Source organism: Mustela nivalis (assembly GCF_964662115.1).
Source record: "Mustela nivalis genome assembly, chromosome: 9".
Classification (NCBI taxonomy): Eukaryota; Metazoa; Chordata; class Mammalia; order Carnivora; family Mustelidae; genus Mustela; species Mustela nivalis.
Window position 1 is genome coordinate 36,134,073 of NC_139028.1, and position 16,689 is coordinate 36,150,761.

Below are 16,689 nucleotides of genomic sequence, written 5' to 3' on the forward strand. Positions count from 1 at the left end.
TGTGTCTCTCCTTCTCTCCCTCCCATCCCCCTTTCCCTCTCCTCCCTAAGTTGCGGAAGGAGGAGGAGGCAAGCTCTTCTAGAAGCTGATTGGCTACTGGTGACATCACTGTTTTCTAGAGAAAGAGCTAAGATCACAGAGTATTTTTGGAGCAGAGCAGAGTGTTGCACTCACCTGCCTGAGGCCCCAGCAGGTTTCCCAATTCCCCCACCCCCAACCTTGCTTCAGGCTAGGTTTGAATTCCAACCCCTCAGGGAAAGCAAGGAGAGAGCTCAGCTGCAGCTGGCCCCTCCCCACAACCCCAGGGTACCTAGAGAGGGACAGAGCCTGCCTCCCAGCCTCCAGGAGCACAAAGGCTGATCCTGGACTCAGAATGGGCAAACAGCGGGCACCATGAGCGAGCAGGGGGAGCAACGTGTGTATGCATGTGAGAGTCTGTGTGCATGCGAGTAGCTCTTGGTAAAAGGATGTATGAGTGTGTATGAGTGTAATATGTGCATATGTGTAGCTCTTAGCAAAAGGACAAGGATGAGTGTGTTTGTGGCAGAATGTGTATGTGCATGTGTGAGTATGTATATGTGTGTATGTGACTGTGTGCATGCATATGTGAATGTGTGTCACGCAGAATTTCCAGGAGGTGAAATACAGGAGCCTAGGGAAGAGGAAGGAGTTATTCCAGGGCCTGGTTACTGGGTGTGGGGGAAGCATGGGGGAGACAGGCTGTCCACAGCAGGGAGCTTCTTCCCCAGGGGCTATAGCACCCCAAAGCCCAAGGCAAGAGGAAGAAGCTGTGAGGAAAAGGCCAGCACTGCTGAGCAGGCAGCTGCCCACCTTCAGCAGCAAAGCTTGACTCTGTAGCTCCCCAGCTCCCAGGGCTCAGGGCTCTGGGGGGCAATGCCAGGAGGTGGGTCGGCTTTGCAATGGGTCCCTACAATGCCTGCTGCTCAGTGCTGCCTCATTCTCACCGCATGGCAATGAGGCAGCCTCTTTCACACCTCCCCCAGCACTGGTGTTGGCTCCAGGTTTCCACCCCCACCCCCTAGCTGGCCCCTGGGCTCAGGACTGAGCACCCAACCCAAGGTTGGCCCTCTTGAGCCAGTCAACCCCACCCCTCCTCTCTGTGTAAGGATCCTTTCAACCAAGGATAGGCAACAGAAGAGGGGACTCGGTGAGAAAAGCATCACAAAGATTCTAACCAAGGCAAAAAGAGAGGGTGTTTCCTAAGAAGAAAGTAGAGGGGTGAGAGCCCCTCTCGGTCCAAACCTCCTGGTTTTCGGAACCCTAAAATATTGTGTTTTAAGATTATATTTATTCAAGAGAGAGAAAGAGCAAGAGTGAGACCACAAGCAGAAGCAGCAGAGGGAGAGGAAGAAGCTCCCTGCTGATCCCAGGGCTCCATCCCAGGACCCAAGACCAAGACCTCAGTCAAAGGCAGATGCTTCACTGACTGAGCCACCTAGGTGCCCCTGAATCCTAAAATATTCATCAGCTTCCTCAGTTCTTCAACACACACGCACACACACTCGTCACCTACAAGCACTTCTTCCTAAGCCTGATCTTTTCTGAGCCAAAGCATGTCTAATAAAACACATTCCCCAGAAAAGCTCAAAGCAAGAAAGAAAAAGTAAACAAGCAGGCAGTAAAAAGGGAAGAGGGGCTTGGTGGAGCAGAGATAAACTCTGACCGAGGAGGACACCAAACCCAAATCGAGGAGTGAAAGACTCAAGAAAGGAAGGAGAGAGAGGCAGGGATGGGCACAGTGCAAACTGGACACAGGCAGAACCCAGCCGAGGGCAGGAGAGAGAACTCTGGGGCACAGGGGACACAGAGACACAGGCCTTCAAAGGACCCCAGAACCAGGAAGGGGACAGAATGGAGGGGATTCCTTCAGGGAGCAAGTGGACTTCTCCCCAGCAGGACTGACTGGAGTAACTGCCCACCAGTTCTGAAGGGAGCAAGAAGGACGGAGGGAGAGATGAAGGGAGAGGGGGAGGGAGGAGGGGAAGGGAAGGACTGATAGTGACCTGGGTGAGGAAGGGCTTCGAGAGAGGTGACACCCCCAGGCCCCTTCCCCACCAAAGAAGCCTACAGCAGTCCCTAGAGATGAGGCTCCAACCTCAAAGAGGAAACCGGAATCTGCAGGGGTGAGGGCGGTATCTGCAGGGGTGAGGGCAGCAGGAGGCCTGAGGTGCCCTGAATTCTGCATACCCGTTTTAGAGGAGGCAAGAAACAGCAGTCCCCTGAGCAGAGCAAATCTGCATTTTGGGGCTCTGCCCAACCCACTCTGGATTTGTTTTACCAGGATAGGGAAGAGAAAGCAGGAGAGCAAAGAAGAACAAGGTAGCCCCTGCTGTCTGGCTGACCTTTTGGGAAGCCCATAGGGTACAAATTCCCTGCTCTCTATGCCAGGTGGTGCCCGGTGGGCAGCCAAGTTCAGGCTGCCATTGGATCCCTCGTGGGCATAGAACCATGAAGATCCAGGCCCTGGCACGGATCAGTGTGCCTGACATTCACAGCCTAGGGCTCTTCCACCAGGGCAGGGCTGCAGGAGGAAGGGCACCTGAGAATGAGAAACACTCTAAATGCCTGAGAAGGTCTAAGATCCTGAGGAGGAAGAGCTTTGGCTGTCAGGCAACCCAACCTCCCCTAAACAGCTACCACATACGAGGCTCGGGGCCGGACACAAATTTCCCGTAATACTCACAATGCCCACCTGACAGAACTACTACCAGCTCATCTTCACAAATGAGCAAACTGGGAGGCTACCTGGCTCAGCAGTCACTCGGGGACAGGTGGAGGAGTCAGGGTCCAGCTGCCATGTCCCCTTTATGCCCACATTCAGGGATACCATCCTGCCGGACCACAGGCCCAGGCACTAAGGCCTCTCCAGCACTGCACTCCAGACACAGCGCCCTGCCCCTCTCCTCCCTGAGTCAGAGGGCAGTCCCTCCCCACGGCACACTCTGCTCAGTCCTCCACCAGAGAAGGAAGATACAGTGGACCTGCTGTGGGACGCAGCTGGTGCTCTCTGACTGGTTCTGGGCTCAGCATCACTCTGCAGTCTCTGGCTAGGTCTGGTAGTGGCTGTGGTAAGGGAAAACCTCGGGGTGAGCAGCAGCCTCCATGATTCATGAGCACAAGTCCTTACTGCAGCCTCCCCTCCCGTTCTTGTTCCTCCTCCTCCTCCTCCCCCTCCTCCGCCCCCTCCTCCTCCTGGTCCCACTCCTCCGCCCCCTCCTCCTCCTCATCCCCCTCCCCCTCCTCCTCTGGGCACCAGACTCCCAAACCACAGGCCTGTTGTCTAATAATACCAGCGACAGCCACCGCCACCTCCATCTGCCAGCCTAAAAATAATCCCTGCTGAGTCCAAAAAAGGCACAGCCCCCAATAGTCCCCCAATCGCTCCTCCCCAACAAGCCAGGAGGCTCCAGGAGATTCCAGGAAGCCTGGGACTCAGGCTTCCAGGGAGCCTCCCACAGCAGTACACACCCAGAGGGATGGCCTGAGGAAGGCAGAGGACAGACTCCCTACTGCCCAGAGCAACAAACACTACAAGCGTGTGATGGACACAGGACCAAAACATCTGGCCATGTCCTTGTTCCTTCCAGAAGGCAGGTGGACTCGCGGTCATCTGGCCATCATTCTGCCTCCAGCAAGGGCCCCCATATTCAGCCTAGGCAGGCTCTCAGAAAAGTCCTTCCATGGTCTCCCCATCAGTGTCCTCACAGCCCTTTCGGGTCCCACTCCCCATCAAACCTCTCAGGTGAGCCCAGATGGGCCCTAACCAGGAAAGCTTCCCATCTTTCAAAGAGCAAGGTACTGGGGAGGGAGGGGCAGGAATTGCAGGCCTCCTTCCTCCTGTGGGTGCCTCTCCTTCCTAACCCTCTTGGCTGGGCTCCCCTCAGCAGCCCACGAGGCAGCGATGCTATTAGCAACCTTAATTTGCTCTCAGCTAGATTGTATTTCCAAGAGCCTTTTCCCCATGAGCCACTGACAGGAAGCAGTCAGTAATTCAACCTCCGCTCTGCTCCTTTAATGGCTCCTCGGCAGAAAGGCAAAGCCACACCCCACCCCCACCCCCCCCACCACGCGGTGGAGGCTTGCACCCTGCACACTCACGCATGGCCAAGTGCACGCGTGTACTCCAGAGCCAGCAGGCAGGCAGGCCCAGACAGGTGAGGGCACTGTGGGCTCTGCTTGCACCAGGCACCCTCCTCTCCTCAGGTAAGACAAGATAGGGAAGTAGGAAACGGAAGCTCCCATATATACTCACAGTGAAGCACCAGCATTCTCTACACTGAAGCCAGAAAATGAGGACAGAGGCTCACCTCAAACAATTTGTGAAGGCGAGCCTGTGTGCTAGCTATCTACCACCGACCTTCTGGGCGGGTGGGTGCCTGTGACCAGAAGGGTGGTGAGGACCTGGGGATACGACAGACTGAGGGACTGTCCCAGTCCCCTCTCTTCTCAGAAGGACAGTTAGGCTGGCTGGCACCCCCTCCAAGCTTTGGCTCACATGGAATTGTTCTCCAAAACCCTTACAGAGGCCCTGTCTCTGCTCACCAGTCTCCTGCTTATTCACGCAAGAGAGAACAGAAAAGCAGGAAAATTCCTAAGAAAAATAGGTCAGCTGCCTCGGGCAGACCGAGCTGGCACCCGTGGGCAGTGCCCCAGAGGGGGCCAGGCTATAAGCTGCCTCTGCAGCCCCAGCACCCTCTCCCATCTCCCCAGGGATCCAACCACTTCTCTACTCTAGAGTGCACTGGGTTAACAGGGAACTGATGCCAGAGCCCACTGTAGCAAGACAGGCCCATTTTCTATGTCCCCCGGAGCTCTGCCTGGCTTTGTCTCCCCCTCCCCCACCCTTTAGGCTTCCTCTCAGGACCTCAGGTATCTTTCAATCCAGCCCTTGGGCTTAGCCTCCAACTTCGAAAACTTCTGGGCTGCCTAGATTTAGGTGCAAAGCGGGGGGATGAGGAAAGTCAGGTGTCTGCTCCGAGTGCAGTCTCACTGCCAGCCACAGCACTTGGAGGGGAGTGGCTCCCCACGTCGTGCCTGGAGCCTGTCCCCCTGCCCTCCTGCATTCTACACATATGCGTGCAAACACACAAGTAAACACATACACACACATAAGGGTATACACACACACACATGCACACATATAAGCACAGGCATGTATACACACATGTGCAAACGTGCACACCTATACAGGCATGTGCTCACATCTGTAGACAGCTCACACCAATTACAGCTCCTTTCATAATTCAGACCGACCCTTCATAAAAGCTGCTTAACCCATCCTAGGCAGCAGACAGAAGGAAACTGCCCCCTGAGACCCTAGGCCCCAGCCTGAGAAGGTCACAGGATGTGTCTGGGGAGGGAGGAGACTTTCAAGGGGAACACAAGTGTGTTAAATCTCAGGCCCAGCCCCCTTATCTCCCTACCACACCACCTCCCTCTTTAACTCCCTGCTCTCACACACTGCGCCCCCCCACCCCTGCCCCCAGCACACAGGAAGGCTGGGAGAGAGGAGCAAGCAGCCAACAGGGCTGAGAAAGACAGGGCCAAGGGAGAAGACAGAGCAGCAGGCCAGACTCTGAGAGCTGAACCCTATCTGGGGTGCATCAGGAGAGCAGTGCCAGGAGCCAGGAAAGAGGGAGGAGCAGAGAGATTCTGAGTTTCAGCATCTCCCCAGCTAGGCAGCCTCTGCTCCTTGGGTAACCAGATCCCAACTTTCTGTCTCAGAGCCACAAACATGAAACCACCCAGCTCTGGGACCTGCCTACTCCAAGTCTGGCGCATGTTGGGCCTCGGGCCAGGAGCTGAAAGCTGATTCTTCCCACTGCCCCTCTGCCATGCCCTTTCCGACACATCCCGTCCTCAGCTTCTCCCAGGATGCATGCTGCCAGACACACCCCCGCCTTTGGTGTGTGTGTGCAGGGGACACACACACACATACCACTTGGCCACTTGCTGAGCAGAGTCCTTCTTTGCTGATGGACTGCCCATGGGGTCTTGCTAGCAGCCTCCTGATCTACACCTCCTCCTTCCCATCTTCATCGGCAAAGGGAAAAATGGAGGGTCAAGGCCAGGCTGAGAGTAGAGGGCACTCTACCAGCAGGATCTGAGTCAGAACCCTTCTTGGTTTGGGTACACTATAGTCAGGGATAATCCAACCAAAGACTCTGTGGTGGACAGGAGGCAGCCTTGGGAATAAAGGCCCAGACTTCTCCTCTATGCCAGGCCCAGGGTCATCCCAGCAGGGCCCAGGGTCCTCCCCCAAGCTTGCTCAGTCTGGGATGCTGAGTCTCCAGTTACCATCTCCCAGAATCCAGATACCTATCTTCTCCATACCCTCCCTAACCTCTCCACTGACCTTTATCACCTTCCAGACACACATGATCAGAGTCAAAAGGGGAGCCTATCCCTAACTCTGTCCCAACGTGACACTGCCTAAGAGCCCATTCTTTTTAACCCTCTAATAGAGCAACCCCTGCTTCAGCAAAACCCTAAAGGTAGCATCTTCAAGTCCCTACCTCACAGGAATCTCCTCTGCCAGTCAGAGAACAGCTGAGCTCTCACACAGAGCCAGCATTTGAACAGTGGCTGGTATTTCCCATGTGAGCAAAACCCTGCCACACAGGTCTCCCCTCCCTCCCTCCAGGTGCTGCAGTGCTATGACCTGCGTGCCTCCTGGGATCCTTCCCACAAGCCTCTGGCCACTGACAAAACTCCCAGTTCTACAGATCTTTGAAAGGATTTCCAAGCAGTCCTGAGGTCTGCACACCCTCTGCTCACCTCCCTGGGATCCAGAGGAACAAGAGGTTCTCCCCAGACAAGGTCAGCCTGCAAAAGGGTACTTGGTTCCTGACAGGGTCAGCCTTCTGAGCTTCCCTCAAGACATTTCTAGCTCCCAATGCCCTGAATGGTCCAAGGGAAAGAAACTGAGAAGGGGTCTGGAACCCCAGAGATACTGAATATAATAATAATAATGTTAACATTTATTGAGCACTTACTATATATCAGGTAGTCATTCATTTCTTTACAGCACTAATGTTTACCAAAAAGCCCTACAAGCTCATACTGTTCATCCTATTTTCCACTGAGGCAAGTGACATTCAAAAGGTTAAGCAACTTGTCCAAGGTCACAGGGCCAGCAAGTGGCAGAGCCAGGATTTGAAACCAGATCATCTGACTCTATACCTAAGCCCTTAACCAGCATATAAGTAGTCTTTTTAAGCTAAAAGGACCCCAAGACCAATTGGGGTGGCAGGCTCAAGGGTGCAGATCAAGCCATCCCAGATAGAAGGACCTCTCCACACCCAGAAAGAGGGTATAACCTTCATGCCCAACAACCTTCCATGCTGGGAAGTCCTTCCTTCTGTCTGGCCATTCTGCGTGTTGCTGCAATATAAACCCATTTGCCTTTATTCTGTATTTAAACTTGCACAAAGTCCATTACCCTCACCCTGACTTATCAGGGTGAAGGCTATTTCAGAGCCTCCTTTCAGTGTCTCTTTTTTATTCAAAGATCCCAGCAGCTCCTTTTGTGCTTTCAGCGACAGTCCCATAGCAGGAATGTACCAAAAACTGGAGGGGAGGAGGAGGAGGGCACTGGAAGACTACAAGAACATAGGGGAAAGGAGGAGGCTGAGACTAAGGGCAGATTCTCATACACAACTGGACCCACCCCACCCCCACCCCCACTCCATAAGCTTCTGAATCTCCTTAGCCTCAGTGTTCCCACCTGACAAATGGAGTTTTTAAACCACCCAAGTCAACCTACTATTTAACAGACTCACCCTTCCTTTCTCCCTCCTCTGCTTCGGTTTTTAGACTCACTCCCTTCCTCAAATAGCTTGGAAGACACTCCGTTCTAGAAACTTTTTCAAATCACTCCCCTCTCCCCCTACACATACCAAGAGAAGTAGAGAACCCTGGCTATAAAAGGCGCCTCCTGCGACCCCCTCTGCCCTAGGGCGGCTGGGAGCGGGTTCTCTCTTCGCGGGGTCCTCTCGGCTGATTACCACCCACCAACCGGCTCTCTCCCAGCTCTCCACTCCTGCCGGCTTCGTGAACTTGCCTGCAGCTGGGTCGTGTCTGCGTGCTGAAAACAGTGAGCTCAGAGTCCTAGCACCCTCCAGGCTGGCTCCTACTTCCATACAAGGGCCGAGAGCCTGGGGTGCCACCCAGAGGCTCGTAGGTCGCTTTGCCCGTCTCCAAAGCAAAAGCGCGCGCGCTCACGCACGCATCACCCAACTCGATAGCTCGCGTCTTGTCTCATCCCCCAGCTCAGAAAGGGAAAATCAGAAAAAGAAAAACCTCCCTCTGCTAGGAGACGGAGCAGAGGGGACCCCTAGTCCGCCGTCCTCACCCCGAGCCAGTTCTGCCTCACAGCGGGGAACGGCGGCGTGGGGTCTGCCAGGATGCGGCCCGCTCCCAGGGAACTTTTGCCTGGCCCGGGCCCAGGTATGGCTAAGACAGGCGCGGACACCTGGCAGGGGTAAGCAAAAGCGAACACTCCTTCTCCGAGCCGGCGGAGGGACCCAAGCGCTTAACCAGCTCTTCCCTCTCCTGGCTCCCTGCGCCCCATGCCCCGCGAGGGGGATCCAACTCCCAGCTGCCAGATGTGTGATTGGAAGGGGTGTGAGCTGGAGCGGGAGACGCCCGCGGGGCCCAGAAACCTGTCCGTTTAGCTAGCGGTGGGTGCCAAGAGTCCCAAGGCTTTGGGTCGCGCCTCCCTGCAAGGGCTCGTCTGCGGAGCGGTGGCGCTGCGCGGGGCTCGAGCGTGCTGCAGCCTACCCAAAGACCCGCAAACTCCCCGGCAGCCAGAGTTAGGAAAGCCGCCGACTCCCCAGCGCTAGAAGAGGCTGCTGCTCCGGCAAAGAGCACCTGTCTTGGCACACTGGTATGAAGTCCTGGGGCCGAAGGTGGGCGAAGTCGACCCGAATCCTAAGATCTTTTCCCAAGTTCCCAGCAGCGTATGGACTCGGGCCCCTTACCCGCCCGGCCCCTCCGGCCCGCGGCCCCTAGCCCTTCCCGGCAGTGCCCCGGAGAGCGCCTCGCTGGAACAGGAGCCTCGCCCGCGGAAGGGCGCAGCGCTCGGCCGGGCCGGGGAGCCCCAAGCGGGAAAGAAGGGACTGAAAGCGCCGGAGAGGGCCAGAGGAGGGGCGCTGCACTTCAACTCACCTTGAGCCGCAAGACCTCGGGTGCTGATCACACTTGCTATCAAAGTGGCCACATACCAAATCATAGTACTACCGCGCGCCAGCCAAGAGCCTCATCCTATCGCAAAGTGCTCCTGCGCCCGCACACTTCTCGCGCCCGAGCGCCTGCTCACGCCCGCTCGCGCCCGCCTACGCCCCGCGCCGGTGCTCCTGCAGCCCCGGCGGCCCGCTCTCCATCCCTCCCCGGCTCCACTCGGCTCGGCGCGCAGCCTCCCCGGCCCCCGGCGCAGCGGCACCTGCACTACTAGCCTAGGCAGAGCGCAGCCAGCTCCACGGTGAAGCCTAGCCAGGCCGGGCCTCCGGGACCGCCCCCTCCGTGCTCCCATTGGACATTGATCGCAGACCTGGGGGCCGATTGGCTTGAATGTCTGTCCGTCGCGGCGCGAAGGAGGCGAGCCCATTTCAAGGTGCGTTGAAGTGTGGCGAGCACAGAGCCGCAGAATCATGCGCATTGCCAGGGAGAAGGCGTTGTAGCGTCTCCGCTCTGTTCTGTTCTCTGCTCACACTGCATGGCAAGTTTCTGGTGAACGGAATGGTAGCTTCTCGAGCTTGCAAACGGGACCCCGGGAATCTCAGTTATCCCCAGACGGGTCCGAGGGGACGTCGCCCCCGCCCACCCAGGAAACCCAACATCCGGTTTTTAACCAGCAAAAAGCTGTTCCCTGGAGAATGATGCTGTTTCCATGATGGGGAAACCCAGGAACAGGCAGCCTGGGAAAGCTAGTGAACGTCCTTCGCTGGAGATCTTTTCAAAGAGGTCACGGGATACCCTCCCCCACTCCTTTCCACACACAGATATTCCTCCCTCCGCAATACACCCCCTTCAACCCAAACGTGATGTTAAGTCAAACTCCATCCGGCCTGAAGGCAAGGGGATGACTAAAATGACCTCCAAAAGTCGCTCCAATTTAGAATGAGTCATTTGGCCCAGCTGAGGGAGTGTCAGAGACCCCTCCTCAGGAAAACAAGTACATACACACATACTGCCACCCCCAGTGCAGGTCACCGTTGCTCATTACTAAGTCTCTACTTTGAGCAATAAAAGTTTTTTTTTTCCTTCTCTTAAAAAAAGCCTGCCTCTTCATGCACAAAATCCCTCTCTTCCCACATATCTGGGAACCTAGTTGCATCTCAGCATCAGGAAGGCAAGATGGATTTGTGAAACAGTTTAGGGGTTTGGGATGGAGGGACCCAGGGAAAAGGCCAGATGGACTTACTCCTACAAAGGAAGATAGATGAGGCAACTGGAGGGTTCCCATATTTCTCAGTATTTCTACTCTAACCTCTCATCCCCTCCCCCAACACAGTTGTATCTGCAGAAGAAATAAATGAGTGTCATGGAAACATCTACTATAAACAATCACCTCACACCAGTGTTCTGAGGCTGCAGAGAAGATGTTTGTTCTTTCAAGGAGTGAAAGCAATGTGAGAGTGGCACAGTTCTCTAGGATGGGCTATGGGCCAAGGAAGGAAGACATAGGGGCAGCAAAGGAGAGCTCAGGAATTTCACTCTCTCAAAGCACTCATTGACCACAGAGCACTGACTCTAGGACATGAAGCTCCTAAAAGAACAAGAAGGAGACTTGCTTCTGGGAAAACACATCCCCACACAACATGGCCACACATCAAACCTGGCCTTGACTGCTGGAGGAACAGCCTTCCCTGAAACCTGAGACTTTTCAGCTCACAGCCAGCCAGGAGATGAAAAATTGGGACCCCTAGGAGAGTAGCAGACCCACTGATAAAGTTTTAGCATCTGGATGTAACCTGGAAAACCAGAACATCCCTACTTACCCACCCCCTCCAGTCATGCAAACACACTCAAGAGCATAACACTGAGGACATCTCTCCATGAGTCTTTGCTCTAGGCTCCCTTTGTCTGCCTCAATGCTTTTCTTGGAAATATGAAGTGGATTAGAAACTCTGAGCCCCCATTGACAGGCTAATTTCCAGCTAGCTTACCCAAGAATGACAATTTCATTCTCAACATATATCTAAGCACACATACACATACTTTCCCAGGGTTCCAGGTCTGTAAAGCCTTATGGGGCTCCATTTGCAGCAGTAGTGATAACTGAATACTTTTGTTCCAAAACCTCTAAGCAAGTAACTGGCATAGAGAGAAATGCTGAATTCCCAAGGGCTAGTCCCAGCTCCATAAAGAAGGCAGAGTGGGAATCATCTCTGCTCAGGAAAATGTTCTTCCAATGACCTGCAGAGTTAAAGAAAAAGATGGAGCCACTCTTGCCATCCATCCTGATTGTATCTGCTGCTTTGCCATCTGCTTTGTCCTACTCAGTGTGGAGATTTCTGCTAGAGAATTAAGACTCTGTCAAGTTGGCATCAGAAAAAAACAAAAACAAAAAACATAAAAAGCTTAAAAGCATGAGTTGCGTTGGGAAGAACTACAAAGGAACTTTCTTAAAAAGTGACTACATTTCTACTTTTTTAATTTTTAAAAAGATTTTTATTTACTCATTTGAGAGAGAGAGCACAAGCAGGGAGGGGCAGAGAAAAGGGAGAAAGAATCTGAAGTCGACTCTGCACTGAGCACAGAGCCAGGCCTGGGACTCCCTCCCACAATTCTGATATCATGACCTGAACTGAAACCAAGAGTCAGACGCTCAACGGACTGAACCACCCAGACACCCCAAAACTAAATTTCTTCTGAATAAGACTATTGGAGATGAAGAGGAACAAGAAAGTGAAGACAGAGAGAAAAGGGAAGAAAATTGAGGTACAAAGGGAAAAGTTAGCATCATTACTATCATCATCATCATCATCAGACATGCCTCAGTTTGGTTTCACATGAGCTTAAAGAGCTAGACTATTTCAGGTTACAGTGAGGAGTCAGTCCGATTAAACCTTCACTTCTTGGCATATGGCTAATTTCTGGACCTATAAGGATGGCAGACCCTCCCTGGCATGGACACATATGGTGGAGTATTCAAGATGAGCATCGACCCCAGCTGTCCAAGAGGGACATTAGGGAAGAATGGGAGCTGCTCATGGGAGTGTACCTGATTAATCATTAATGACACTAATAAACAGAGTATATGTATATCAAGGAGGGGTATATGACGTCCCTTCTTCTTTTTGGAAATACAAAATGCTAGTCTTATTGGTTACTCCATGAAAAACCATATCTGGTTACCTATCTCCACATCTCCATAGGCCTTGGAGCTGACAGAAGCTTCAAACCTAGGAGAAGAGGACACCATCCTTACTCCCTCTTCATATCCACTGAGTAAATAGGACTCAAAGACAACAGTCCACTCACCTGTTACCACTTAGCTTCCTCAGCAGATCTAGACATCTCTGTAGAATCTAGGTTAGAACACTTGTTGGGACAGCTGCTTGTGAGAAAGAGAGGCAGCTCTAAGTCAAAGCAACTTACCCAAAATAAGCACCAGAAACCATGTTTGGGGTTTATATAACTAAGGAACTGTATCAGTTATCTTGCCTTGTAAAAACCATACCAAAATGTAGTGACTGAAAACAACAAGAGTCATGGATTTGCTAAATATCTGCCATTTAGACAGAGCTTGGTGGTGGCCGCTCTTGTTTACTTCCTATGATATCTGACCAACTAGGGAATGAAGGTTGTATTTCAAGATGGCTCACTTACATGGCTAACAAGTTGATGCTGGCTGTTAGACGAAGCTGTAGACAGAACTGTAGTTTTCTCCATATGGGCTTCTCCACAGGCTGCTTGGGCTTCCTCACAACATGGAGGCTGGGTTCCAAAAGATGGCATCCTAATAGAACCAAATGGAAGATATATTACTCATATGTCCTAGCTTTAGAAGAGGCATAGCATGACTTCTGCAAGAGTCAAAACTCTGCCTCAATTTCAAGGCAGAGGATGTAGGTCCCTACAGCAGCAATGTCCATGTTCCATTGTAAGGAAAGCTCATGGGATGGGAGGGAATGTTGTAGCCACTTGGGGATGATGTGCTCTACCACAAAAATAATCTCCAAACTTGAAACAAAAATAAACTTTAGAGAAAATCCCTAATAAGAAAGGGTTTGCAAACATCATCTAGATCTTAGGATTTTCTCACTTCAATTCAAGCTGCTTCCACAAGTCCCAAGCACAGGAGGATGTATGCTTGACCCTTATAAAAGTCTAACCCATGTGTGAAGCAAATCCTCTCACCTCGTTCTCTCTTAATACACCAGGGACCAGTCAGCATGTTTTAAAAGAACTTGGAAGGAGAGAAGAAAATAAACAAAGGAAATTGGATTTCCAAAATATAAATATCTAATCTTAAGATCTGACACAGGAGAAGTGGAGAAAAGCTTTACAGGATTTTCAAAACTTCTTATCATAAAAATTTTCTATCTAGGCTCACAGAATTTTACAGGCACCCTGCTTAGCTTACTTCTCTCCCAGATCCCTGCTCGTCTCTTGGGCAGCTGGCCTCTGGTCATATATTGTTTTTCCAGACATAAGTAACTACTCTAGCAATCTACTTTTCCCTCTCCAAAAATAAATTCCTGAAGACTCTGTCTTAATAAAACTCAAACTGAATTGTGACTCAAATTTTTCAGAGGATCCACTGTTCCCTATTCTGCTCCTGTTTACCCTAAGACCCATATCTTGGTTAGGAGGAGGTGTCCAGCACAGAGACACATCTAGTCCTTTCTGGCTTAATACACTTGTTCTGATTATCATAGGATCATCTTATGATATTTCATCCAGATGAATCTCCAAGTATGCGGAAGAGAGGCTGTCAGAACCCTAACCACTACAGAGGTGCAGTATGACATTGCTTAACTGTACCCTAGCCATCATGTGCCTATGATAGATAGATACCCACCAGTGAGTGGGTAGGAGATGAGATGACACTCTCCTACAAACTACTTTGGTTATATATGTATGCACACTTACCTTTTCCTGAAATTTGAGCCACACTATATTCATTTCCTGCCTAGCTGACAGGGGAACAAGTTCTTGCTCAAGAAAGAAAGTGGGTCCACAATTTAAGACAAGTTTATTTGAAAACCAGAAAGATATCCCCCTCAGCCATACCAACTACTTTCTTCTTGGCTTTCTAGGACAGCTCTAAACAATCTCAAAGAAGGTGTGCTTCGTGTTTCTATAACTTAGTTTAAGAATGAAGAAAAGAGGGCCTCTGCTTTGGATCAAATTTGTCCACAGAACCCAGGTACTCTAATGTTAGCCCTCCTTATGAAGTGCCCCACAGGAATATGTTACCATCAATCTTTACCAACCCTCACCTTGCCAAGGGCTACATCATAGAAAATGTGATTTGTAGGACTCCCAGGCAACTCTGGCCCACCTGAGTATGCTCTTGCCTACATAAGACCAAAGGCCCAGCAGTAAGGTACTAGAACAGATGGGCAGCGGTGGTTCCCACTTACACACTCTGGCATTCAGGAGTCTAAAAGACAGCTGGGAATCAGAATTCTTCTGAACCATCCCAGCTCTGGCTCTACCAAGTGGGGGGATCAGTGTCAAGCTTTTGTCTGAGTTATAGTTTCTCTTTGTACAGGAAGGACAGCAGACCAGAGATAGGAATGAAGGACTGCAGGAGAACGATCTAAAGGCTCTTACGTATTGTTGCTCTGTCTCAGGCTTCAACAGTCTCAAGCTATAGCCCAATTCCATGCCTCTGTTACATTATATAGGAGGAAAATTGAACCTGACTTTATCCCCAAGCGTCCTGAATGGTCAGGGATTCTAGTATGGTATAGGAGCTTCCACAGAGGTATGGATTCATGGGTTAGAACAGCTGGCATCATTGCTATTGGCAAAAGATTGATATTAGCAGATCAGGAGGATATGGGGAATCAGCCAAGAAGCAGGTCATGCTAGAATGGAGATCAAGGGCTTAGGCTCAAGAAACACCGGAAGAAGGAATTCTCCAATTAACAAGTAGCCACTGCACACCAATTCACAGCATTGAGTATTCTAAGTATTGAGAAGGACACAACAGTGACAGACTGGGATTCCTATCACTCGAGACCTTATATCTGATTGGAAAGCTAAAGATGACCCCCTGAGCAGCACTTAATAAACTGCCAACATGGAACCTGGAGAGAGAGGGTGGCCCCAGCTGGAACTGCTATAGAACCTCAAGAAGGTGGAAACAGTAGGAATAAGTGAGAGCTGAGTGGAGAAAGTGAGGTGTGAGCCAAACCTCAGATGAAGGAGAATGAGAGACAGAATGGGTCCAATAAGGCCCTGCAGTCCTGGGAAACTGCCAGTCTGTAACTCCCTAAGAGCAAAGAACTGGTCTATCTAGTTTACTGCTGTCTAGTGTCCCCCCGGTACCTGCCACAAAGTGGGTATTCAATAGAGATTCTTGGGAAATGAACATACAGAAGTGGTAATGAGTGACATGGCTGGCATGTCTGAAAAAGCTTCCTTGTTTAGAGCGGGGACTGTTTTAGGGGAAATGAGGAAATAGGTCAGCTAAGAAAGGTGAGAGGAGGAGTAGGCAAAGAGGAGTAACACAAGTGAGTGTGGGGTTAATTAGAGAGGAAAGGAGGGAGGCAGTGAGAAGCAAGTCTGGGCCCAAGCGAAACATGAGGAGAAAGCATCTCTTTTGGCTCACATAAAACCAAGGGGTAAGGAGGTGGGGGGTGGGGAGTGACAAGGAGCCCAAGCAATGATGTGGGAAGGCCTGTGCTTCTGCTTTGGACCCGCACATGGATGGGCTGGGGATGGGGGAGGAGAACAAGCTTTGGAGCCACAGCTGGAGGGCTTTAGGGGGTCGATTTCTGGCACACATTCGACCCCCAGACCTCTCATTCTTGGACCCCTCCACACTTAGTTCTCAACCCCCACACAAAAGGGCCTTGTGTAGAAGTGCTAAGAGATGCCAAATGCATCTTTATTCCCTTGCCTCCCCTCCCCTCCTTCCCCAGAGCCTTGGCTCAAGCATTGCTCTGCCAGGTGCAGGAAACAGGAAGAGAGGGGCTGGGGACCAGACGTGAGCCAGAGGTCAGATGGAAATGTCAGCCCTGCCCTCCCTGGGTCCAGTCCCCCTTAACTCTCTGGTGCTTCCTTGACGGCTCCTCATCAGCTGCACCCCCATCTCACCCCATCCCTTTTGTCCCTATCCCCATCCTTCCTTCACTGCCCTCCTTATCACAAGACCTCACTCCTCAATGCTCTCCTCCCTGTTCCTCCCCTTGTTGGGATTCAGAGTGGTGTGGAAAGCCTAGAGACAGAACTGGATTTATTCTTGGAAAAAACATCCATGGCAGAGGGTACCACAGCAACAAGTTTCCATGGTGCTTGGACACAAGGTAAATATGCTATGAAGGAGCAATTACCGGACTCAGAGTCGGAAGACCCGAGCTCCACCCCGGCCTTACCTCACCAGCAGCGTATCCTGAAGCAACTTGTGCAACTTCCCTAAGCCTCATTGGGAATTCCACGAATGTCCAACCATTTAAGCAGCAGCTGGCATTCACAAGTAGGTATTGA

General features: G+C 51.7%; 1 protein-coding gene across 8 annotated transcripts in view; it reads right to left on the bottom strand.

Annotated features, from left to right (window-relative positions):
• The window catches only part of IGSF9B (immunoglobulin superfamily member 9B), a 58,741-nt gene extending 48,640 nt beyond the window's left edge, over window positions 1-10,101 (bottom strand). For 3 of the 8 annotated variants that reach the window (XR_014298815.1, XM_082683288.1, XM_082683291.1), the window contains exon 1: window positions 9,190-10,097. Coding sequence is in view for 5 of the 8 variants with exons in the window: in XM_082683288.1 (XP_082539414.1) it covers window positions 9,190-9,253 (64 nt within the window). In the remaining 3 variants the exon portion in view is untranslated. Of the gene's footprint in view, window positions 1-9,189 lie in introns of all 8 variants that reach the window. The other 5 variants (XR_014298814.1, XM_082683289.1, XM_082683292.1 and 2 more) reach the window with 4 other exon arrangements.
• Between the last annotated feature and the right edge of the window lie 6,588 nt (window positions 10,102-16,689).